Source organism: Anolis carolinensis, chromosome 2, assembly GCF_035594765.1.
Source record: "Anolis carolinensis isolate JA03-04 chromosome 2, rAnoCar3.1.pri, whole genome shotgun sequence".
Taxonomy (NCBI): Eukaryota; Metazoa; Chordata; class Lepidosauria; order Squamata; family Dactyloidae; genus Anolis; species Anolis carolinensis.
In genome coordinates, this window is record NC_085842.1 from 212,516,461 (window position 1) to 212,541,023 (window position 24,563).

The window sequence follows — 24,563 nt, forward strand, 5'->3', positions numbered from 1 at the left end:
AGGGCTGTTGAGGACAAGGCAGCTTAGAGATCTCTCTTTCATAAGGAGTCTCCAGTCAGTTTAAGTCAACTTGAAAGTACAAGAGTAAATAACAGCAAGAGGATAGTAGGGATTTTTCTCTTGGTTATCACCTTCCTGCCTGACTCTTGAAATGGTGTCTAAAATATAAGGGCTGTATTGCCTCTCTGTCTCCTCTTGACATGTTAACATTAATTGTATGATTAGAAACCACGGTCCCATATACACTAGCCATTTAATGCAGTTTGAAGCTAACGTTAAACTGTGGTGGCTAGACAACAAACTCCCAATAGAATTAATCCATGCTGGTTGTCAAGCATCAAGAAACTAGTTGATGCACACTAATGTGCAAACCCAATGCTATGTTTATTCAGTTGGTTCTGTTGTCTTATGTATAACAGATATGTTCATTCTTAGTACATCACACTTTGTCATTGTCTTCCAACCCTTTATTTGAGATAATGAACATTTAGCTTGTTCTCAGCAGTGACGGTAACGCCTCGTTTTGTGTCAACTTAATATTTTTGTACAAAAACATGGAACAGAGGCTGGATCTACCCTGCCATATAATCTCGTTTCAAAATGCAGATTATACTCAATCCAGTAAAAGCAGATAATCTGCATTCTGAAACTGAATTATATGGAAGTGTAGATCCAGTCAGGTTTGGGCACTGAATAGTTCCTGGAACATAGTGGTCAGAATAAGAGTGATCCTTCATGATTCCATTTTTCTCTTTCTGTTTTCAGCTTACAACCTCTAAGTACCCCGTAGTGGTGAAGATGGGGCATGCACATTCAGGAATGGGCAAGGTGAGTGGTGCCATTCTTTCTAAGACGTTGAAGATAATACCTCCTTTCACTGCAACACAGAGCATAGTTAAGCACTCGCCCTGCCCCCATGTGGGTCAATCCTAAAGTATAGTTACGTGTCTTTTTGTAAAAGGCAGTCTTGAAGACAGCCCAAGTTGATACCTGTGCGTGAAATAAGTGTACCCTCCTCTCTTATATATAGGGTGTTTCAATAAAGATTGACCCAGTTTGAAATTGCTATATCTCTGCATCCACGAATTGCCCATGAATGAAACTCTGACCAGTCAAATGGAAGGACAGAGAGTTTCAAATGATTACTGCTAGATACCTTCTGCAATGTACAAACAACCATTGCCACAGTCAGTCACAAGTTGGTGACTGAAAAACATGATATTCTTCATTTGCAGAGATACTTTTTATATTTGTATCTGGCTCAAAATGGTTAGTCAAACATGATAACATGATAACTCATTAAACCGTTTGAAATGTTTGTATAATTGCAACATGTTGCCATAGCGAAATAACATTGCCATTGCTTTGAAATCAGGTCCATCATTTTGAAATACGCTGTATTGTAGTAAGTCTTGAATTCAGAGTGGTTATTGTCTCGTAGGCATGTTTGTCCTATCTGAATGCAAAGGGTGTAACCCAGACGAAAGAGATGCTAAACCTATTTTGTACCTCTTCTCAAAGTATAGGTATCACTTTAATCTCTCTATCCCTCTGAGACATTTTGATTGCTGAGCATATATCCCCAAAATTCTAGGACTTCCGTTGGTTGATCTCTATCTGTTGTCTGTCCTGTCTGTATAACAGCATTGAACATTTGCCGTATATGTGTTCTGTGATCCGCTCTGAGTCACCTTCACGGACTCAGGGTGGAATATAAATACTGTAAATAAATAATAGTTTGACTCTTTGGCTAAAATGCAAGTTATTAGGGAGGGTTGCACTGGGAGGGAGCAATCAGCCTTCCTTTCATATCACTTTCACACCACATCAAGCTTCTCTTTCATACATAGATGGAGCTGTGTCACTTTACAAACTCATTGACCCACCATAACAGGTGTAATTCACAGGAAACTTTGGCAAAATATCTTTAAGTACAAGACAGAATGAGCAGCTTCCTTCCCCATAGTGTCTACATAGACAACCTTTCTTGCACCATGTTGCTACCTCTTTTTGAGGTGATTAAAACAATAGAAAACCCTTCAAAATGTGTTAAATTTCCAATAGTAATGGGATGAGCATGTACAGTCATCAATTACATTTGTGGTTTTGATCTTTGTGTATTTGATTATTTACAGATTTAATTGAAAATGTTCTCTCTAGGAATCTCCTTCAGTGTGATTATGGTCAATTTCCTCAGCCATGCTAGAGGAAGCTAGCGAATTCTAGAGATAACATCTCTCTGGGAATCTCTTGATCCTCCAATATGGGTCTATGCTCAGCTTCCAGTGGAAACTGACCATGGAGTCATGATGAAAGACCTCAAAATTCCTAGAGAAATGTTTTATCTGGTTACTTGCAGTGTTTCACTTTCACAGTAGTCCTGTGCCCCTAACCCGTGTGAATGTCAAGGGTTAGCTGAATATCCCATTTTTGAAACCACATCTAGTTATTATTCCCTCCTCCAAAAGAATTCTTACTGTCGCCTAAAAGTCGTCTGCGTTTCCACATTTTGATTTTCAACAACTCCTTCGGTGGAGAGAAACTGGGGGGGGGGGGGAGTGTCCCTGAGCTGGAGTTGTTAGGTTTGAGCAAGGTTCAAAGAGTCAGAATTCCCATTAGTTGTTGAGGATTTGGCAGGGTGGAGTAGGCAGTGGGGTTTTGATTGCCACACACACTGTGTGAAAGAAAGCTTTGGTCTGTTTGCTTTTCAGGTCAGGGTGGAGAACCAGTATGATTTCCAGGACATCGCCAGCGTGGTGGCTCTCACCAAAACCTATGCCACTTCAGAGCCCTTTATCGATGCCAAATATGATGTCCGTATCCAGAAGATTGGCACCAACTACAAGGCCTACATGTGAGCATGGGGCAGCTCTCCACGGAGCACTTCAATTCTGTAATCTGAAAAGGGTTCAAGTCAGTAGAGGCAACTTGTTTACTGCTGGCTTGGTCCCTTCGACACCACAGAATTACAGTGCTATGATTTCACTTTAATTGCAAGGGTTCCATCCTATGGAATCCTGGGGTTTGTAGTTTGGGGGGGGGGGCTTTAGAATCTTCCTTTGGTGCTTCTGATCAAACTACAGAACCTAGGATTTCACAGGATGCATGATTCTCTGATCTTTGCTGCAAAGGATCTTCTCCAATATCATTAAACCAACCATCTTAATCCCGCCATCTCTGAGTTTTCTTTCTACTTGCAGCAAATAGCCCTTCCGGAATTCCGTTCCATGCTGCTCTCCTGATTTGGAGTAACATTTTTCAAATCTGACCCTTACATAGATCTACAGGAACAACCTCGTTTCATCTGAGTATGATTTCAATCATTTCTGAAATGTTTATTTACCTATATTTGAACTTTTAAAAAATGTGTTACCAAAATCTAGATTGAGAGCCTTTGTGTAAAACCGTTCATTATGACAATCATTCTAACCAGTTAGAATGAAATGAGGACATTTTTGACACCTTATAAACAGGAGTGGTCAAGACATGGTGCAAGGCTCTGTAATGTAATGTAATGTAAACTTTTATTACGGTCAATGACCAGCTGATATCAAGGGCACCCAGTCCCGTACATCCATATGAAATCCGAGAGGTTATATACTTCAAAATTAATAAAATTCCTATAAAACTGAATCATTGACAAAATTTAAAATCTAGGCTAAAAACTTCAATATTAATATAAACCGTTATAAAATTGAATCATTGACAAAATTTAAAGTCTAGGCTGAAGATTATATACCAGTACCATTAAGACCCAATGCAACCCACGGGATCATCCGGGGGGAGTCTAAAGGGAGGGAGTGGGGATGGCACCGGGCGGGGATACCCATAACTGTAAATAACAACCTATAACTATAAATATTGGTCTATATCTGCTTTCCCAGCTCTATTCTATGGATGATACTTAGTTCTTTTGGCTCTCAATCATCATCTGCCGGATTGTGCAAGGCTCTGTTCTTCTTTGTGTGCTCAGTGAAACTGGCAGCACTGCCACTGCTCCCAGTCTGAGTGTGCCTCCAAAATTCAATGCCTCAGTAATGGAAAGCTGCCTTTATTACTTGCATGCTGTAATGAGCTGGGCCTCTCTGCCACCAGGAAGATGGTTTTGTGTTCCTCTCTAGCACCATGGCCAAATATCAATAACTGTCCAATGGCATAAAGGGGTCAATTGATATGACTGAATTTATTACTTACATTTTGCATTAGCATGGGAGTTTGAGGTTGGCAAAAGACACAAAGCCTGAAAATGAATTGGAGGAATGGAAAAATAAACTCTTTTTGAAGAGTGGTTGGTCCTATGCAGGGAAAAAGGTATCGTGGGGAGATAATGTAAGTGGAGCTTGAGCTTTGCAACTTTTATAGTTCTCTGGCTCCCTTTGAGATGTAATCATCTCATTTAGTCATCCCTTTGAGACAAGTTTAAAATTCATGGTTAAAATCTAGACAGTAATTTGAATATTAGCTTGGCATTGGCAGAATTATGGATATGTTTTCCATCTTCTATGAAGGCAGATGGATAGTTTAAGGGGAAGCCATGAAAAAGAATGTTAATTAAGGAGAAACTTTCTGGATAGGGTACCCAGAAATTTATTCTATGTCCACATGGACAAAAAAAAATACTCATCTTGAACCCACTGTGAGCAGTTGAGGCGGCATGCAACCAGTTCCACAGCAGAATCACTGGTTCCAGTGTAACCTGTAATTCCAGAACTACAGATAATCTGAAACCTTCCAGGAAACTCCAAAGTGCCTCGTGGTGTTTTTGATGTATGGATAGCCTGATTGAGCTTGACCTGGAGTAATCCAGTGCGAACATGTCAAAAAGACCCAGTGGTGTTTTGCTGGCCCTAGGCATCTACTAGCAAAGCCTTGCTGGTGATGTTGCTTCTGATGATCATATGGCTGGAAGTCCTATGGTGAATCCACCAGAGTAAACATTGCCAGCCAGGCTCTGCCAGGGAGCTGTTTCTGGCTGGCAAAACAGAAGTGGCAGGAGCAGCCCCAGGAGGATAAAGCCCTGATGCCAGGCACTGTTCGTCTGGCTGTCCATGTGGACTGCAAAACTTCTGTGGGGCACTTCCATGTCAGTATGCGTGGGCTCCCCATTATATTTCCAAGTCAGCTCCACAGCATACTACTCTGTATTATTTCACCTGATGTAGAAGCAGCCTAGGGAAGGTTGAGTGGCAGAGCACATACTTTGCGGTTTGCAGAAGTCCCCACATTTAGTCTTTGGCATCTCTAGGCTGGAATGAGAAGAGTTGACTGTACTAGGCTAGATGGCTTAGTGGTCTGGCTCAGTATCAAGCAGCTTTATGTGTCCCAGAATTGTGCTTGAATGGTTGCACGGGGGACAAAATCGTGACATGTTGTCACATGAGTAAAAAAAAAAAGCTCTTGCTGAAATTCTTTTTTGTACACAACACAGTCTGGTTCTCTTTTCTGTCCATTTCCTTTTAATATGCTTCATTTTCTGAAAAGCTTGGATCACACCCCGCACTTTCCCTGGGGTGTGATCCAAGATTTTCAGAACATGAATTTTTTGTCAAGCGAAAAATGATTTTTTTTGCTTGACAAGCCCTCTTTAGCCAAGGCCTCTTTTCTCAAACTTGGAAGAGACCTCTCAGTGTTTCCTCTCCCATCTATGGATCTCCCAGACCCTTTCTGCAAGGAATAACTTGCTCTATAGCATTTGTCTGGAAGCCTTACAACACTTAACAGTGGCCCTTTCCCTTGGCAGGAGGACCTCTGTTTCTGGAAACTGGAAGACTAATACTGGCTCTGCCATGTTGGAGCAAATAGCCATGTCTGACAGGTGAGTAGCAAAGGCTGGGGAGGGGGAACTGGTGTGGAAAGGGTATTACAAGTAGATGGTTGACAAAGGGAAGCAGCCCCGTCTCTGCGACTCCTCCTGGCAAAAAATATCCGTCCAAAGGTCACAGAGGATTGAAAGGGCTCCTTGTCGGTGTGTCAACCATCTTTTTCTTCTTGTTGTTCCCATCTCCTTCTCTGGCTGGCAGGTACAAGCTCTGGGTAGACACTTGTTCAGAAATCTTTGGTGGCCTCGACATCTGTGCAGTGGAAGCTCTTCATGGCAAGGATGGGCGTGACCACATCATTGAGGTGAGATGCTGATCCCATGAGTGCATGCAGGTTCATGTGCACAGATCTCTACTTTCTCCAAATATCAAGGTATGCAAAGCTGCAGTCCTAGATCAAGCAGGTGGAGTATGATCCTCCACCCACAGAGTTCTAGTTCCATTTCCTACATTTCCCATGTTCCAAGTATCCATGGAGGAATGAGTTTCCGACTGGACTATGGTTATGTGAAATTGCGAGCGTAACCAAATCTCATTAAATCACTTCACTTGTGGTCCCATTAGAGGACTCAGAGATTCCCAGAGAGGTCCTCCAATGCAACTCTAGGAAAGATTTACTAGAGGGCGTAGAAAATATCTAGAAAGACCAATTTCCCCCAGGTGCAGATAAGTAAAACTGCAGATATGTTTTAGTGTATCTCTTTTGGGCTGGGGCACAAGAGGCTTTTCTTTAGTCCAGAGTTTCTCAGCTAGAGTTCCATGAGAGGTCCCTAGGTGTAAGAATTCTGTAAGAAATCATAATGGAAAAAATAAATATTTTGAGCTTTACATTTAATAATTTTATGCAGGGGTACCCTGGGAGCTGAACATTTTTCTAAGGTAAAAAGGTTGACAAAAGCTGTTCTAGCCCTTTGTACCCCATCTATCCCCCTCCCCTTGTCTATCTACTCTCAGAAGAACCCATTGCTGCTGCCACTGCTATCCAATGAGGCAAGTCAGACAATGAGGAACTAGTTTGTCTCAGGTCACAGAAAGGAACAGGGAGTGTTCTTACAAGTAGATTATATCTATTCCCCTCAAAGCTATGGTTTGAACTGTTGTACCCCTTCCTCTCCTTCCCACTAGTAAGAAGCAGTAGCCATAACAACAGGCCCTCCTGATGCTTGATATCTGTGGAAGAGGAAGGCTTAGGATGTTGTTCAAAGGGCTACAGAATAGCACCAAGGATTCTGTCCAAAAAGAATCACATGTGAGCATGTAAGCTGCACTTCAGTATGTGCATATCAACGCTTGGATTCTGGCCTAAATCAGAAAAGTCCTTCAGAAAGAGGGAAGCTCAAAAGAAATGTTTGACTTCTTTATAAATGCTTTTGCTAATGAGGACCATTGCTTGATTAAAGAATGTTTATGAAATATCTCTTTCTTAATCAACTTTAATTAAACAGCATAAATAAATGTCAAAACTTTAGTATAGTAGCTTTTTCTGATAGATCTGACTTCAAATTCCTGGTTGGTCATGAAGCTCACCAAGTATCAATCTCTTGTCATTTTAGCTCAGCCTGCTTCACAGGTTCTAAAATACCATAAAGGTACCAGATTCCACCTGATCTTGGACATGAAGCAGGGTTTCCTAGTTAGTTAGCATTTGGATGGGAGACCAGCAAGGAAGATCAGAAGGAAATGACTAACAGCTTTTTCATTTCCTAAGAAAACCCTATGAAATACATGGAGCTGCCAAACGTTGATAGGCAACTTGAAAGCAGAAGCCCACAGTCTATCTCACAGGGGGCCCATCTGCACAAGCACCTAAATCCGGGGATGATCTGCAGCAATTCTTCAGATCAGCTCCAGATTCTGCAGAAGTGTTTTCACACCATCTGATCGGTCTGAACCCGGTTCGGCCACACTAGATGGTCATTATTACCTTTTTCATTATTTTTCATAATGGTAGCAGCTCCAAGAGTTTCTGGCCATTACCAGGTGCCTTTGTTGACATCAGAAAAGGCATCCAGCGATAGTCAGGAACTCTCTAGAGCTTGATGGCTCCTCCATCAAACAATAGAAAAGTTCAGTACCATCACCTTATCCCTATGCCATGGAGCATAGGGGAAATGGAATGGCAGTAGCCATGGAACTCCAGTGGGTTCCTGACTATCACTTTGAATTACACCCAGACTAGTTGTTTAGGAAAGCTCTGGGGCAGTCCCTGACTAGTTAACCTGTTATACCCCACGTAAGAGGCCAGGAGCACCTGAATGCCATGTGAACACCTAGAAGTGGCTTCTGACCCAGTTTGTGCTATGTGGCCCATGTAGGCCTGCCCAGGATTACCATGAGGATGCAACTGGTTACTTAGAAAGGATGGGTGGGATTCTTAGGGATTCTTAGGTGCCAGTGATTTTTTTATGCAGAGTGGAAGCAAAACAGTCCTGCATAGATAAAAATGTCCTTTAATTTGTCCCAGCAAATTTTTAAAAGTCTTTTTTTAAATTAGTGATTTTCCAGGAAAGTGACACACGAATGAAATTGAAAATATAAAGAATACATATAAAAACTATAACAAACATAGACCTCGTGCTCTCCACAGTGAATTAAACCATAAAAAACAAAAAGAAACAAACCAAGGACATAAAAGAGAAAAAATAAATAAAAATAAAAATAAGGAAAAACAAGACAATGGATGGAAACACAAGACTACATATATGGACAATGTGTGAATATATATATATGTGTGTGTGTGTGTGTGTGTGTGTGTGTATGTCACACCATACACATTAACCCCCCCCCAGTGTACATATATATAGACTTCCATCTAAATCCTGCTGACCTTACTGATTTATATCTTAAATAGTAATTTGTCTTGTACATTACATCTAGCCTCCACCTTTATATGTGTTTTCTAGATTTATATTTTAAACCAGAATTTTAACATTCACACTCTTTAGTCCTTGATAGGGTCCCAGTTTGTTTGTTTTTTTGGCTTGCCATGATTATTTGCTAGTAAATATGTTAGCCTACCCATATTAATAATCTCTAGAATTTTGGTGTACCACCTGTTGATTTCCAGGGTGTCTTTGTTTTTCCATAACTTAGCATATACCATTCTTGCGGCTGTAGTCAAGTAATTAAATAGAGTTTCTTTATTTTTTATCTACCTTGATATCTAGTAGTCCTAATAAGTAATATTTTGGGTCCATTTTTATATTGATTTGTAGCACCTTTTCAATTTTTTTAATGTATCTTGGCCCAATAAAGCTTTGTTTTTTTACATGACCACCAGCAGTGGAAGAAAGTACCATCTTTGTCCCCACATTTCCAACATTTATTGGATACTTTTTATAGTATTTGGATAGTTTTTGGGGAGTCAGATAGATTCTATAGAATATTTTGAACCAGTTTTCTTTTATATCTGCAGCATAGGTTAATTTCAATCTATAATTCCACGCTTTTTCCCATTCATCAATTTTATAGGTCTTCCTATGTTACTTGCCCACTTTACCATACAGTCTTTAATAGTTTCCATCTCCGTTGCCCATTCCAATATCTTTTTATAGATATTGGTTGGTAACTTTCCTATCCATTTTCAATATTTTATCCCAAAATGTTTCTTTTTCTTCAAATCCAAGTTTATTGTCCTTATTATATATTTCTTTAATTTGCAAATATTGAAACCATCCCACTTTTTAAAATCTTTGATTAATCTCTTCTAAGCTTTTTAATTTATAATTGCTCATATTTTTTTCCAACAATTCTCTATATTTTGGCCAAATGTCACCTCCAATTTCTCTCCTGTGAAATGCTTCCTTTGGGGATATCCATAAAGGAGTTTTTGAAAAAAGATTTCTTTTATATTTCTCCCAGATTTTTATTAGCGAAGATCTGATAATGTGAATACTAAAGTTTTTCTCAATTGATTTTTACCATACCAGATGTATGCGTGCCACCCCGCTCTTAGATTTGCTCCCTCTATTGCTAAAATTTTTGAAGGGTTGTCCAATCTTTTAGCCACGATAAGCCGCAAGCGTCATGGTACATTTCTAAATCAGGTAGTCCCAGATCACTTAAAATCCAGCCTCAGAATAGGTTGATGGATTCCCAACTCCAAATCCCCCTGCAGACCAGGGGATAGGACGAGGCTTGATGATGCTGTGTCCCTGGCCACAGCATCATATGGGCTGTCCTCAAGCCGCATTTCATTGGGGAAGCCAATTTACTCCTCTACCCATGCAGGAAAGGTTTAGTTGGTTAATCTGTGGCTGGAGTGGGCAGATGTGGCCCACGTGTGGCTGTACAAGGCTCTTTTTGTGGCCGTAAACATTTCCAGACTTCTCAAAACATTCCTTTTCTTCACAAAACATCCAGGAGCATTACTTCATCTTTTAAAGATATTGCAAGCCTCCCTGCACTGACAAATTTCAAAAAAGAAAATATTCAAAACCAGGAAGGGACTTCATGTTTGTTTGTTTTCTCTTTTCTGATGAAGGGGTGGTGGTTTTGGCAATTTTTGCAGCCTGCGGGGAATCCTAGGAGTCAGAAAATTTTCCCCTATAATCACTGTGGTTTCTCACTCATTTACGAATTAAATATGGTTCACGCAGCAGCTTTATAAGAGAAAGAGAAAGAAAATACAATAGTGTTTTCTTACATTGAGGTGGCCCTAAGCGAAATCTGAGGGAGGTTGAGAATGCTGCCCAGTCTGTTCCAGAAAGACTAAAGCCTGGAAATATGTTCAAGCTTCCCAATGTTTCACCAAAATTTTATACTACACATGTCCTTTTTGAGTAGGACATCATTTCTCTGTCCATGCACATGAAGATACGACCTGCACCCACTGAAGTTAACATGAGAAGGGAACCTTGCTTCTGTTACAAGATGAAGTTGTCTTTGTGTACCCAACTACATTTTAAGTCACCATTGCTTGCCCCATGTTGTTTTGTTAGTATTACTGCTTAGCATTTATACACAAAGCACTCACATTTCCTCAGTAATCCCTTCAGCAAATATCCTGTAATGCAGATCATCTGCTGTTATTTTCATGCTACAGATTTGGGGGGTGGGGGAGCTGGGGAAGGAGGATGTCACCGCTGTCTTGTTATGTAATGGCAACAGAGAGACATGAAGCAGGGACTTCCCAGTTTTCTCCCCAGCATCTAAGTCAGTCTTTCTCATCCTTTTTAAATCAGGGAAACCCTCGAAATAATTATTAATTCTTTGGAAGCCTGCATAAAAATCCTGGGTAGAATTCTATTGGTTAATAAGTAAATTTATTGAATCTGTGTTTGAATGGTGAGTCAATCCAAAGGTAAATCCCATTGAGTCAGTGATTTTATGCTAGTCAGGATCAATATATGCACAGCTCCATAAAAATGTTTTTCCCCCCAATAACATTGACCTGTTGCATCCCTGCCGAACGTTCATGAATCTCTAGCCAAGAAATCCTGGTTTCTGCCACTATTCCTCAGTTTGCCAATTTCCATTTCCTATTTCTTATGCATCTTCATGCTCAATTGTCTATTTACTGTCTACATTTTATGGATTCATTTTTTACCACCATTATATGTGGATTTATTTCAGCTTCCAAAATTACGCTTTCAGTTGATTTTGGGGAAAGAGGTTCACTTCTTTCACATTTTGCTCTTTCCTTTTCCTCCCCAGGTAGTGGGATCATCCATGCCTCTCATTGGAGATCATCAGGATGAAGACAAGCATCTGATTGTGGACCTGGTCCTGACCCGCATGGCCCAGGCTATTCCTCGCACACCAGTGCCCTCACCTGTGCGCTCTGCCTCAGGACAGCACACCCAGGTATCACTCCCTTCTTCCTCTCTGAAGCCCCTTACAGTCAGACTTTTCAGCTCATAAACTTGACTGTGATCGGTCTTTTTCCATTAGATCTAACATGAGATTCTGCCACCAAGTATGGCCTCTTGACTGGGGGTTGTAGTTCAAAATTAACACACCCACATTCATTGCTTACTTGAAACTGAAGAAGCCCATAAGTAGAGGGAGGGTAGAGAGTGGGTGGTATGGGGCTGATAATGAACAATTATGGAAGTGGTTACATTAGGGTCTGGATAGAAACATGGAACAACACAATATTGTATGTGTTAAGATGAGCATCTCTCCTTCAGTTCTGAATAATTCACAGCTTCCTAGATGACGTTAGATTGCAACTCTGTTCAGTCCTATGGCAAAGAATGCTGGGAACTGTAGTTCAGCAAGATCTAAAGGGGGCATAGTCTTTGCCTCTGTTCTGGATAAAGGAACTTATCAGATGAAGGTCCTCAAGCTGGGGGAAAGTGGGAGCACCTAAGGGACAGCGGGGCAAATCCAGTGGGCAGCGGGGGAAACCGTCGCCCTGCGCTCTGCATCGCCATCCCATGGGGGAAAGCATTCCTGCCTGGCTTTCTCCCGTGCTTTCTGTGGCTTACCAAATGTGAACATGGGAAACCTCCCATGTTCTCAGGGCTCCGTCCTACGATGCTTGAAGAATGCAGCCAGGACGGAGCCCTGCCAGAAGTAACCCTGTGTCATGTGATGAGCTCTGACGGGCTCCGTACTGGCTCTGTTCTGCAAGCGTCATAGGACGGGGCTGAAGACTAATGTGATGAGGTCCAAAATATGTTCAGCCAAGATGTTAGCATAAGAGCCTCTAGAATGCTCTTTCTCAATTGGAGTTAAGAGTGTAGCTAGTATGGCCTAGAGTGACTATTTCTCATACGCTACTGTGTAGACTTGTGTATGTGTCCTCTGAGTAGATGGGAGGAGGAAACAAAACAGTGTACCTTTGCCACATTGAGATGGGCAGGAAGTAATGCTTGCAAATCCTTGATTAGCAAGGTGTTCTGACAGATTGAGACGCCCTACTGAAAAATGGTTCAAGTGCGTGCTGCAAATTGTATTTGTCAGGGTATTTTGTGCGAAGTTCATTTGCACAAAAAACATTATTTTTATTTGTGTGCAAAACTGCCATTATTGCTGTGTACTGACGTAGGACAACAGTAAGGTGAACCTACCTATCATATGGTTTTATTGGCAGGATTTGATTAGAGAGCCTTTGATTTTACTTCTTCTGAGGATGGGAGTGTGTCACTCACCCAAGGCTTCTATGGCCAAGGGGGGATTCAGACCCTGGTCTCCCAGTGTCCTAGCCCAGCACTCAAACCACTACACCACACTGGCCCCATAAGCAGCACAAGCATATTGTATGAGAACCCTCCCCCCTCAAACCCACACATAAAAAATCACTGGAAATACATAAAAACACTTTAAAATCTTCATTGGAGAAAAGTTTTGCATTTTTTTTTTGGGTGGGTGCAAGATATATATCTCCAAGAAGAACATGTGGCACAGAATTCTCTATCCCATTCTGTGTTATCTAACTTTATGCATACTGTAAGACCCCCCCCCCCTCCCCGGTAACAACAGAATCCATGTGTAGAGTTTTATAGGTTTCATTTACCCATAGAATCATAGAGTTGGGCCATCCAGTCCAACCCCCTGCCAAGAAGCAGGAAAATCACATTCAGAGCAACCCCAACAGATCCAGCCTCTGCTTAAAAGCCTCCAAAGAAGGAGCCTCCACCACACTCTGGGGCAGAAGTTCTACTGCTGAGCAGCTCTCACAGTGAGGAAGTTCTTCCTGATGTTCAGGTGAAATCCCCTTTCCTGTAGTTTGAAGCCATTGTTCCACATCCTAGTCTCCAGGGCAGCAGAAAACAAGCTTGCCCCCTCCTCCCTATGACTTCCTCTCACATATTTATACATGGCTCTCATCATGTTTCCTCTCAGCCTTATCTTCTGCAGGCTAAACATGCCCAGCTCTTTAAGCTGCTCCTCATAGGGCTTGTTCTCCAGACCTTTGATCATTTTAGTCACCCTCCTCTGGACACTTTCCAGCTTGTCAACATTCCCTTCAATTGCGCTGCACAGAATTGGACCCATGCCCATGGGAAAATTGTCTCTAGGGATTTGCTAGATTCTCCAGGCAATTCTATAGTGTGCTTCCCTAAGAAGTTACCAGAGAGTCACAATAGAGGATCTAGCAATCTCAAGGCCCTCTATGCTATGCTGGGATTGGAAATCAAGTAATTTAATGGCTTTCTATATCTGTGGTTTCAGCTAGCCATGGTCCAGTTGGGAACATATCCCTATGGATATGAGACTCTTACTGTACTTGACTATGTAACAAAGAAGCTAAGGATTGGAATTGTTAAGATTCGTATGAGAGCACTAACAAAAATATCCTGATGTTTATTAGTCTCATTGTGCATAAGTCCTAATGTACATGGTAACAATGGTCGTAATGCACAACAATCTCGTTTGCTGACTCTGCTATGTAGTAACGTCCTTGCTGAATACAAACATTGATAAACTACTCACTTCTGTTTCCTGCAGACGTCATTCCACTTACGAAGAAGCAAGTCCACAATGAAATTCCAGCCATGTTTTAAGCTGGTCCAGCTCAGCTTTGCTCAGCTTCCTCTATCTGTTTCTTTTTTTCTTGCAACAACATCCTTCCCCTACTCCGTATTCCCAGCATTTGGTATCACGGGATAATACTAGTTGTGGTGGGTACAGGGAGGCTCTGTTTAGTTATCATGGTTTGTAGGTGCTGATAGATGTCTCCTCACTGAATTCTTCTAATCTTGCCTTTGAAGAACATAAAAAATCTGCTGGATCAGACTGTAAGCACATCTTGTGTCATATAGTAATTACTCATTAACTGCCAGCTTACTACCTATACAGCCTCCATCTTTTCTGACCGCTTGCTCTGTTAGCAAGGGCCTATGGGAGCTGCAGTCCCCAGTATTTAGACACCCACAAGTTCCATCATCCAGCAAATAATCATCATGACTAAGCAGGCACAGATACTGAGAGCCAAATCTTCTGGAAATTCTAATCCCTGGTTAAAGCACGCATGGGCAAACTTCAGCTTTCCAGGTGTTTTGGACTTCAACTTCCACAATTCCTAACAGCCTACCAGCTTTTAGGAATTATGGGAATTGAAGTCCAAAACATCTAGAAAGCCGAAGTTTGCCAAAGCCTGTGTTAAAGCCAACTAGTTGACGGCCATCGTAACTCCATCTTATGTTCATGAATTCCACAGTTTAGCCTGATGTTTAGTAGAGAAATACTTCCTTTTGTCTCCTCTGATTCATGCATAGTTTAAATCCATCTAAGCCAAAGTAATATCCACATTCTGCAATTGAAAATGTCTGGTGTTAGTGACATGTTCTGTGATTAGGTTTTGGAGGGGTTTTTTTTGTTAAGTACTGTACTTGAATTTTCTTGGCCAGAAACAGCTGCCACGTAATTTTTTTTCCTTTTGTCACACTTGAGTGTAATGGGAGGTGGAGAAAAATCATTTGTCCATTCACTCCTGACTTTTATGTTGACCCAGTTGATGGACTTTTGACCAGACTCAGCAGAAGGCAGCTCCATGTGCTGAGCCAAAACATAGGAGTGGAATGCTCACTGGTTCCTCATATCCATCCCAGTTGCCATTGGGTTCAAGCAAGAGCTTCTGTTCACAATCCACCTATTGCCCATTACTTTGGGCTGCATTGGAAATAGTAGGCAGCCTTTGGTACTGGGTCTGCAGGAAACCATAGCCATACAGGGGATGGATTTGGGGGAGCAAGGCACCTCAATTGTAGATATATTAGTGAAGGTAACTGAGGACTTCTCTACACTGACTAGTTATTTTGGGACTAGGGTGCCTTGGAGGTGTCCACACATCCCATGCCCAGTACATAATGGTGAGGTAAAATCTACATAGCCCAGTTGAGTTGAAACCAATGCATCCTGGCTGGACTGTCACTTTACTTTTCCTGTCACCACACCAGACAGAGCTCTGAAGGATCTGGCACCTCATGCTGACATCAGTAGACCTATCCACATTATTTCCCTCCTCTCTGGTTGAACTGGCACCTGCTGATGTCAGCAAGAAGCACCAACAATGGCCAGAAATTCTCCCGGAGCTCTAATTATATGGAATGCCACAAGCTTGATCCATCCCCTTTCTTTGTGCTGATGACTACAGGGATAAAGAGATTGGTGGTGCTGACCCATGTAGACAGCAGTCTGTTTATTTTCAAAACTGATTTATTGTCTACACTCTGCCTGAAGTGTGGAGCTGCCCTGGAGTTTTGCTGCAACTCTGAAGCATTTCTTTAAACTGGTTAAACTTGGTTTACCCCATGTTAAGGACTGGAAGTCTCTGGATGTCATGAAAAGAACCAGAATCGACTCCTGGGTTACTTGGGGTTTTCTGGCCAGTGTAAACAAATTCTGAGTAAAGCTTAAGCCAGACATTGAAGCACATATTGGGCCCAGAGTGGCTAAACTTTAGGGGTTGATGCCTCTGAGATGGAGGGAGGTGGGAATGTTCTTTTCCAACTCTTTTCTGGTTTGTTTTGCTTCCTTTTGTCCTCAGGCTCAGTCAGCTCAACCTGCACAGCGACAAGGCCCTCCTGCCCAACAGAGACCCCCACCCCAGGGTAAATATGACTCCATGTTGCAGGGAGGTCTTATCGGAGAGAAGTGGGGCCTGGGACTAGAGGGCAAATAGGGTTGCCAAATTGGATCCAAGATAGGCTCCTGAAAATTTAAACCTGGACAGATGTTGAAACAAAATAAGGTGTTATAGAGCTCCCTCAAGTAGAACAAAGGTATTGTCTTTCCTCACTTTCCAACTCCTCCCAACATCAGCAGAGAGTGGGGAGAATGTGTGGAGGAACTGGTAACAGAGCTTTTAGCTCATCTGTGTCCCCTTCACCTGCTCTTCTCAAAGGAAGCAGTAATCATTTTGGGCAGAAACAGCAGCCACAAGGAATGAGAGATACTTTTGTACCACTAGTCAAAGCTTTAGAGTACTTGAAATGTGCTTGAGATTTCCAAAGTTTAAAGATTACAGGAGCTGGAATCCATATCCAATTGAACAAGTCTTACCAGCAAGGCTACTTCTTGGCAAGGAGGCTGCTTGGAGCAGGGGAAGAAGCTCAGAAGAAAGATGCTGTATGGGTTGGCATTGGAGTGTTTGGGTTGGGAGAAAATACGATTTTATCACCATGAAAATGACTCTTCCCTTCTTCTTTTGATCTGCCAGGAGGGCCTCAGCAGCCACCTGCAGGAGCGCAGCGGCCTCCATCTCAGCAGCGGCCCCCTCCCCAAGGCCAACAGCTCTCTGGCCTCTCCCCACAAACTGGAGGCCCGCCTGGAGGTCAGCGACTTCCAAGCCCCACCACCCAGCAGCCCCCACCACAGGCACAGCAGCGTCCCATAGGGCAGCGCCAGCCTGGCCCAGGAGCCCAGCAGCCTCGCCAGCAGGGGCCACCATCTGCTCCGCAATCCCCACAGCCCCAGAGAGGTCCAAGCCCTAGTGGTGGGGGGCAGCAGCAGTGGCAGCAAGGATCTCCTCCCCAGCAGCGGCCTGCAGGAGCAGGTCCCCCCAAAGCTGGGCAACCACCACAACAGCCACCGCAACCACCATCACAGCAGCAACAGCGCCCTCCAGCTGCAGGAGGTCAACCCAGGCAACATCCACGGCAGGGCAGTCAGGGAGGGCCACCTCAACAGCGCCCACCAGGGGCAGGAGCACAGCAGCAGCGCCCATCCCCACCTACGACCCAGCAGCCAAGGCCCAGCACTCAGGGGCAAGGCCCGGGAGGCCCAGGGCAACAAGGCAGCCGCCCTCCACCAAGCCAAGGAAAACCACAAGTGGCCCAGAAACCCACCAGTCAGGACCTGCCTCCACCGCAGCCCCAGCTGAAGTAAGCGTTGGACTCTAGGGCTCTCTGTGAAGGGATTTAGCTGTCTCTAGTAACTTAGTGTGGGTGGGTGGGTGGTGGCAAAGTGACAAGTTTTGGGTTCGCTTCCCATTTCAGGAGGGCTTTGTTTAGGATGACATAATGCTGGTGGCCCACTTTGTTGGCATAAAGCCTGTGCATGACTTGTACTCCATTCCGGTATCAGAGGAAGCAGTGCAAAGTAAATGCATTTTATGGAAGGCTACCTGGTTTTAAATTATGTTTTTATCACATTTTCAATTAATCTGGAATTATCAGGCCAAAACATTCAGGTAAAGGTGGGTGGAGGGAAGGAGTTGCACAGTTAGTGGAATATTGGGTAGGACAATATGATAGTGGGATAAAACACAGTAACCCACTGGAAGCTATTCAGAGTTATCCTTTGATGGCTTTTAACCTTTATCACTCATGGCCCACAATTTCCCACCTTAGTAGTTACCACTATGAAGGTAGAAAGTTCAGGTTTTGAAAAAGAATAAAACATAACCAGCTCTAAAACAAAGGTGAGTTATAGATTCTGCATGATATACAAAAAAGGGAAAGGAAGGCAACTCACAGATTTGGTCATTCTCAAAGTGTAGATCTGACATATCAGATTTGCTTTTGCCTAAATTTTTATTTCAATCACTTGTGATTTTTTTAGTAAACATTGTTAGCATTAGAACTAAAAATCTGCAAATGATTTTTCAAGGACTGCAGCACAGAGGTTGAAGCAAAATACGAGTTTAAAGAGGTAGCACGAACTAGGTTGCTCTCACTCTGAATCGACTTTGTGAATACAAATATGTTTGGCTCTGTGTCATCTTGATACCATCATATTAGTTTCTTAGTTCTGATTGGCTGGGATCATACAAGATTAGGGATTTCCCCCTAACCAAGTGCTGCTGAGAAGTAGAGCAAATAGGCAAGAAACACTTAAGAAAACATTTGGAGTTTTATGAAATATTTCTTGTAGAGGAGGAAGGCAAACATCTCCCTTGTCATACTGAAAATATTCAACAGAGAGTATATGTCACCTGGGTGCCTAAAATGGCATATTTTGTGATTCCTAATGCCACCTCAACTGCTAAAGCAGGGATGGACAATTTTGGGAGCCCATGTTAACCTTTCATTGAAATAGTCTGTCAGATTTACTTTGCTGTGTGTCCCTGGGTCTCTCACGCTCCTTAGCCCACACTTTTACCATTCCACCCTAAATCCAAGTGAGATTCCCAATTGGAAGCACCAGAATGAACCTGAATGGGAAAGTTTGCTTCCTAAGATGAATGTGCTTGAGAACTTTCTTCCCTCTAATACTAATAATCCAGGGCATACAATAATTAAATTAGAAGTGTCAAATTCTAATAGTTAGGACAATATCCCCAATAATTTATTTCCCCCAATCCTTTTTCAGTCCTCTGACTGCTGCAGGGCAGATTCTCTGCTTTTTGCAATTTCGTGATGAACATACTTTTTGAAGGTCTAAATTAGTGGGTGAGGGTTTGGGAACTTCGCTTTCCACTTGCTTTGCCTCCTTTACTGCCCTGTGCTTGTTCCCCTGTTACTTTCCTGGGAAGAAGGCAGATGCTTCCCAATTCCATCCCCTCCCCTCCACATACCTTTTTCTCTTCCTCCCAGCTTTACTTAAGAAGCAAGCTAGTTACCTTGCCTCACCTGATATTAATAGTGTGTTTCTCATCTCTCCTCTTCACCTCCCCTTCCCCTCTTTCCTGCCCTCCATCCCTCCCCTGATGTTCCTTAGCAAATCCCAGTCTCTGACCAATACCTTCCCCCTTGCAGAGGCGCCGGTGCCACGGGGCAGCCTTAGTCAGGATGAAGTGCGTGCTGAGAGCATCCGCAGCCTCCGACAGAGCTTCGCCAGCCTCTTCTCCGACTGAGAGACCTCCCACCTCCACGCTGCAATCCTTGACATCCTCCATGCTTCCCTATTCCACACTAGGGCTCCCTCTATGTCTACTGAGACTCTCCATGCTCCCCATACCTTATCTCCCCCCCCCCCAATCTCAGTAGTTCTTTTGCCCACCCCAAACTTCCCAACTGAACCAAAAGGGTGGACCCTCCATGATGTATTGAGGTCCATCTCAGAAATTTCTCCGCATCTCACTGCACCCTCCCTATCCAACAGCAATCCCAGGTAAGGGAGGGACCCCTTGAGATCTATGGCTGAAAGAAAGCTGCACCTGCAGAAAATCTTCAGGTCTAAAGATGGGCCAAACTGTGTCCAGAAATAGGATGCTCATGCTTTGAAATGGGAAGGTTTGTTGTTCAGGTTCCTGAAATATTCACCCAGTCCATGTCAGGCCTACCACGGTGTGCTGGGATATATTCTTACAGAAAGTATCTCCACTCGTTTCCCCTTAAGTGCCCATTAATAACTCCCTTCTTTTCTCAACTCAAGACCCATGGCTCTCAGCTCCCAGCTCCCTCCTCCTGCTCTCTGCTTTATAAAATGAATTATCCTTACCATTTGGTACCTACTTTCTCAAAACACTGCCCTCCTTCCAGATACATTAAGCCCACATCTATACTAGCAGAGATTTCCCCTCTTCCCATGCTCACCGGAGTCCTCTATCTTGAATCTGAGGCTGCAGGTTTCTCAAGTCCACATTTCTTCTACACGAATATGCAAAACTCTGTGCCCGGCTCTCTTCTCCCAGCCCTGGTGCATGGGACCCCTGGGGCAAGGGGACAGGGAGAGGAGAGGGGTCTCCGGGGATCTCTGTATATAGCACGAGGGAGGGGACCCCCTCCTGAGGCCATGTCTGTGTTTGTGGCCACAAAGGTGTCTGTGTCGCTGTTTGTGAATAAGCCAATCGATTGCCACTCCCCTTCCTCCTCTGCCTTCAACCGTTTCCCCCTTGGTAGTTGTCCCTTCTCAAGCAACCATTTACTTGGCTACAGGTTCTGCCTTTCCCACTGACAATTGGCAACTTCCTTCCTTTTCCACTTGGCAACCGGCTACTTGGCAAAGCCTTAATCCTGACACACACCCTTCCTGTACTACCTTTTATGGCTTAATTGCATCATCCTTGAAACTTTCAAGCACATCCCCTCCCAAAACATTCACCGATGGCCAAGAGGTCCACTCCCCAATGCCCCAGCCCTCCAACCTCATACTGCCCTTTGAATGGAGGACAAGCAGGACACAACTGAGATTGACTCCATTCTGGGCCTGTGGGGGAGGACAAGATGGCTTCCATGGACCCTATTCTCCCTTTTCCCTCGTGGTCTGACCACTCAACCTAGCCATCATCCTGCTTGGAAGTTCAGTCCTTGCAGAGAACAGCCATACTACTGCCACTGTAGCCAAGGGATACTTCCGCCATTTTGGTTGGTGGGTGAAAAAGAAAACACCACCAACCACCCATGGACGTTCTGGGGAGGGGGGGCTCACTTTTGGATTCCAGGGCTGGGTCCCCTCTCCCATTCCCCCTTGTATATAACACAAGAGAGAACCCCCCCCCCCCACTCTATTTTTGTGATTCCCTTGATCCCTAAAGCTGTGTCGCCTACCCTCACACCCCCGCCCCTTTGAAGAAAACCAAAACCACAGGGGCAGGGGGGGTGAAATGCCACTTAAACACGTGATGGTCTGGTAGCTGCAAAGTCGCGTGTCGTAGCTGTGTCGTGACATGACGCTTTGAGCTGTGTTTGCAACTTATTGTCAGGTTGGGGAGGGGGATACCGCAGGGGGCTCAAACCCTGTATTATACAACTCCTTTCCCTTCCCCAACCTTTTCTCCCCAGAGATATACTCCTCCCCGCACCAAGGGACCTGGGGAGGGCAATTTAAAGTGCTGACTTGGTATCTTTGTTATTTATTCTTGTCTGGAAAATGCTTCCCGCTCCCACACTCTTCTGGTGGGATTAGAGGCCTTTCCTTTTGCTGTGATTCTGTCTCTGTGTGGATCAAAGTTTCAATGGATCAGTGGTGTAAAAGACAAAAAATTACATATATTATATATATCTATATATATATTTAGAAAAGGTGCAAATCTCAAAACCTACTGAAAGAATACACGTTATGTGGCTGGAACAAAATAAATAGAGACAGTTATATATATAAATATATATATATGCAGAGAAAGATATATATATATGTACTAAGATATTAAACTGGAGAAGTGATGAGAAGAAATGAGTTTGTATGTTACTGGATGGAATGGGATGAAAGGGGTTGAGGGTGGCATTCTGAAATCGGCGCTAATTCCCGATGTGCAGACGGAATCAAACAAGCTTGGTTTCTGATGTGGTAACACTTCCCTCTAGTGACACAAACAAGAATGTCCCATGCAACTTTTTATTTGCCCAGACAATTGAAAATCAAGTATTGTCGAAGGCTTTCATGGCCAGGTTCATACCTCCATACCTCACAACCTCTGAGAATGCCTGCCATAGATGTGGGCAAAACGTCAGGAGAGAATTCTTCTGGAACATGGCCACACAGCCCGAAAGACATACAACAACCAAGTATTATTTTTTTAAAACTAAGCTGATTTTAGGGGGGAGGGTTTAAAAATGTGAGTATTGTGTCTCAAGAGGAAGCCATTGCTGGCTATGAATGAAATACAAATTTAATATAAGTGAACATGGTATAATCTTACCATCTTCTGAAATTGAATCATGCGCTGCTGTCAAATGCATTGAATTAAAGGTTGTATCTAGCCATAGTGAACAACCAGAAAGTGCAGAAGCAGGGGACGTTATAATTTGGACACAAGCTCAGGTTGTTGTAGGGTGTCCATGTGGATTCTATGGGTGATGACAGTGTTTCAGTAATTTTTCATCCTTGATGAAATAGCCTCTGGTTCCAAAAGGATATCCTAATGAAATATGTTAGGTAAAATATTTTTTGTCAAAGTGGAAGAAACTGAAACAAATACAATGTGCAAGGTGGATGATCCGGCCTTTCTTTGCTTTATAGTAAGACACACATACATACCGGGTATCGGGGGGGGGGGGGGTGGGTGGGGGGAATACATTCTTGGCTGAAACTGCAGATACAACTAAATAACACATTGAATTAACTGACTTCTAGTCCCAGCATACTGTACAGTTGCATTAAAGGACCTAGGGAAACCCACAAAGTGCCGCTTCGGCAAACAGGAAGTGGCTGCTGAAAAGACTGCATTTTGCCTAAAGTGAAGTTTTTGTAGCCATTCATTTCGCCATAGACTTCTCTGCCATATTGGCATCTTTAAGAATAACATCCATATGATATATCATAGAATTGCCTAGATGGTGTAACAAATTCTAGAGCAGTGGTTCTCAACCTGTGGGTCCCCAGGTGTTTTGGCCTACAACTCCTAGATATCCCAGCCAGTTTACCAGCTGTTAGGATTTCTGGGAGTTGAAAGCCAAAAACATTTGGGGATCCCGGGTTGAGAACCAATGTTCTAGAGAGACAGTTTCTCTCATGTGGATATGGGTTCCATGGTTAAACGGGATTTTGTATTTTTAAATTTAATAGCACACATTTTTTCCATTGGGAGAAATGGAAGGGAAAGAAATCACAATGATGCCTTTCCTCATTATGAGGGCCTTCTGTGGTCCTTGCTATGGTCTTTGCAGTCTTTCCGAAGGTATCTCCTCTTTTTGTATTTTTTTTTTTTTGCCGTAACAGAGACGATAAGAAATTTAAAACGAGAGGGAAATGTATATTCCCTGAAATTAACTGTAACTGGGCTGCCTCAGAGATTTCTGCCTTTGGCAATTAGACTTGCAAATTACACGATGTAACACAATTTTTGTTCCTGGGTTATAAATGTCATTTCCTAATTGGTTCTATCATAAAAACATGGGGAAAGTTCATTAAACTGCAAAAACTTTGTTTTTCTGGGACATCCTGCAGCACATTTTACTAGTTTTTCAATGAATATTTTCGCAGTCTAAATCAATTCAACAAAGTTTCTGACAGCCTCAAAAATGGAAGTTGCTGAAGTATAACAACTATTTTCAAAGTAAGTACTGCACAATTAAACAGGAACAACACTTTCAAACCAGGAACAGGTTAAAAAATTGTTACATAGTGTTATGTGTCTTCTTTCCGGGAATCAATTACCAAATGAACTGGACGAGTTCAAGATGTTGGAATAAGTAAAAGGACATGCTATGACAAACAAATGTCTCTGACAACTTGAGGCTGTGTCTTTTCTCAAGTACCTCTGAGAAAGCTTCAGGAGAAATGATTAAAGAGGTAGGTAAGTTAAGCTTTTGTGTGAGTTTAACAAAAGGACAGGAAAAGTAGAATCGTAGAGCTATAACAGTAGTATGAATGGGCCTCAGCATATGTCACCAATAGGATTCAGGCCTCATTATACACTTTATAGATTCAAAAAAACCTTCCCCAAAATCTTCAGCAAAAACTTTGGAATTGTGGAATAGAAGATATCGTCTTACAGACTGGTAATAAACAGTGTGGCAATTGCTTGCAGGGGCAGGAGTACCATTACTTTTTTATTAGCAGGGACTGTGACCTCAAACATGCAGCTCTGAAACCTATTATTAATCCCACCCAGAATAGATATCAATAGACTTTACTCCACATCTTGACAGACAAAGATCAGATTCAATATGTCTACAGCATTTGGAATTAGGCAGTAAGATCATTTGCTTCCAACCCCCACTTTCCCTTTTAGCTGTGGGTGTCTGCAGGGCACACAGCGGTTGTGAGCAAAAGAGGGATTTTTCCAGCCACAATGTATTGTTATGAGCTAATGCAGTAATAATGCAAAGTTTCTACAATGGCTTGGTCTGGAGTGAACAGTTCAAAACCTTTTACAAAATATTTGCTCCCGAGTCAAGAAAGTTGCTACAGCTGGGGGTAGTATTTCTCCCTGCCATTGCTTAAGATAACTTCCTGCATTAAAAAAAAAATCTCCTTGCTGTTCATGGTTAATTCCTGCACTTCGTGATTTGCCAGGACATCCCTGTT

The 24,563-nt window shown here is 42.9% G+C and overlaps 1 protein-coding gene across 2 annotated transcripts in view; it reads left to right on the forward strand.

Moving 5' to 3' along the window:
* syn1 (synapsin I) overlaps nt 1-21,767 on the forward strand; it is a 186,236-nt gene extending 164,469 nt beyond the window's left edge. The window contains exons 6-13 of one of the 2 annotated variants that reach the window (XM_062971687.1): nt 766-828; nt 2,712-2,854; nt 5,741-5,815; nt 6,021-6,123; nt 11,475-11,624; nt 16,258-16,321; nt 16,930-17,593; nt 19,371-21,767. In XM_062971687.1, the coding sequence (XP_062827757.1) occupies nt 766-828; nt 2,712-2,854; nt 5,741-5,815; nt 6,021-6,123; nt 11,475-11,624; nt 16,258-16,321; nt 16,930-17,593; nt 19,371-19,506 (1,398 nt within the window). In that variant the 3' untranslated portion in view covers nt 19,507-21,767. The remainder of the gene's footprint in view (nt 1-765; nt 829-2,711; nt 2,855-5,740; nt 5,816-6,020; nt 6,124-11,474; nt 11,625-16,257; nt 16,322-16,929; nt 17,594-19,370) is intronic. The other variant, XM_062971688.1, reaches the window with a different exon arrangement.
* The last annotated feature ends 2,796 nt before the right edge of the window (nt 21,768-24,563 follow it).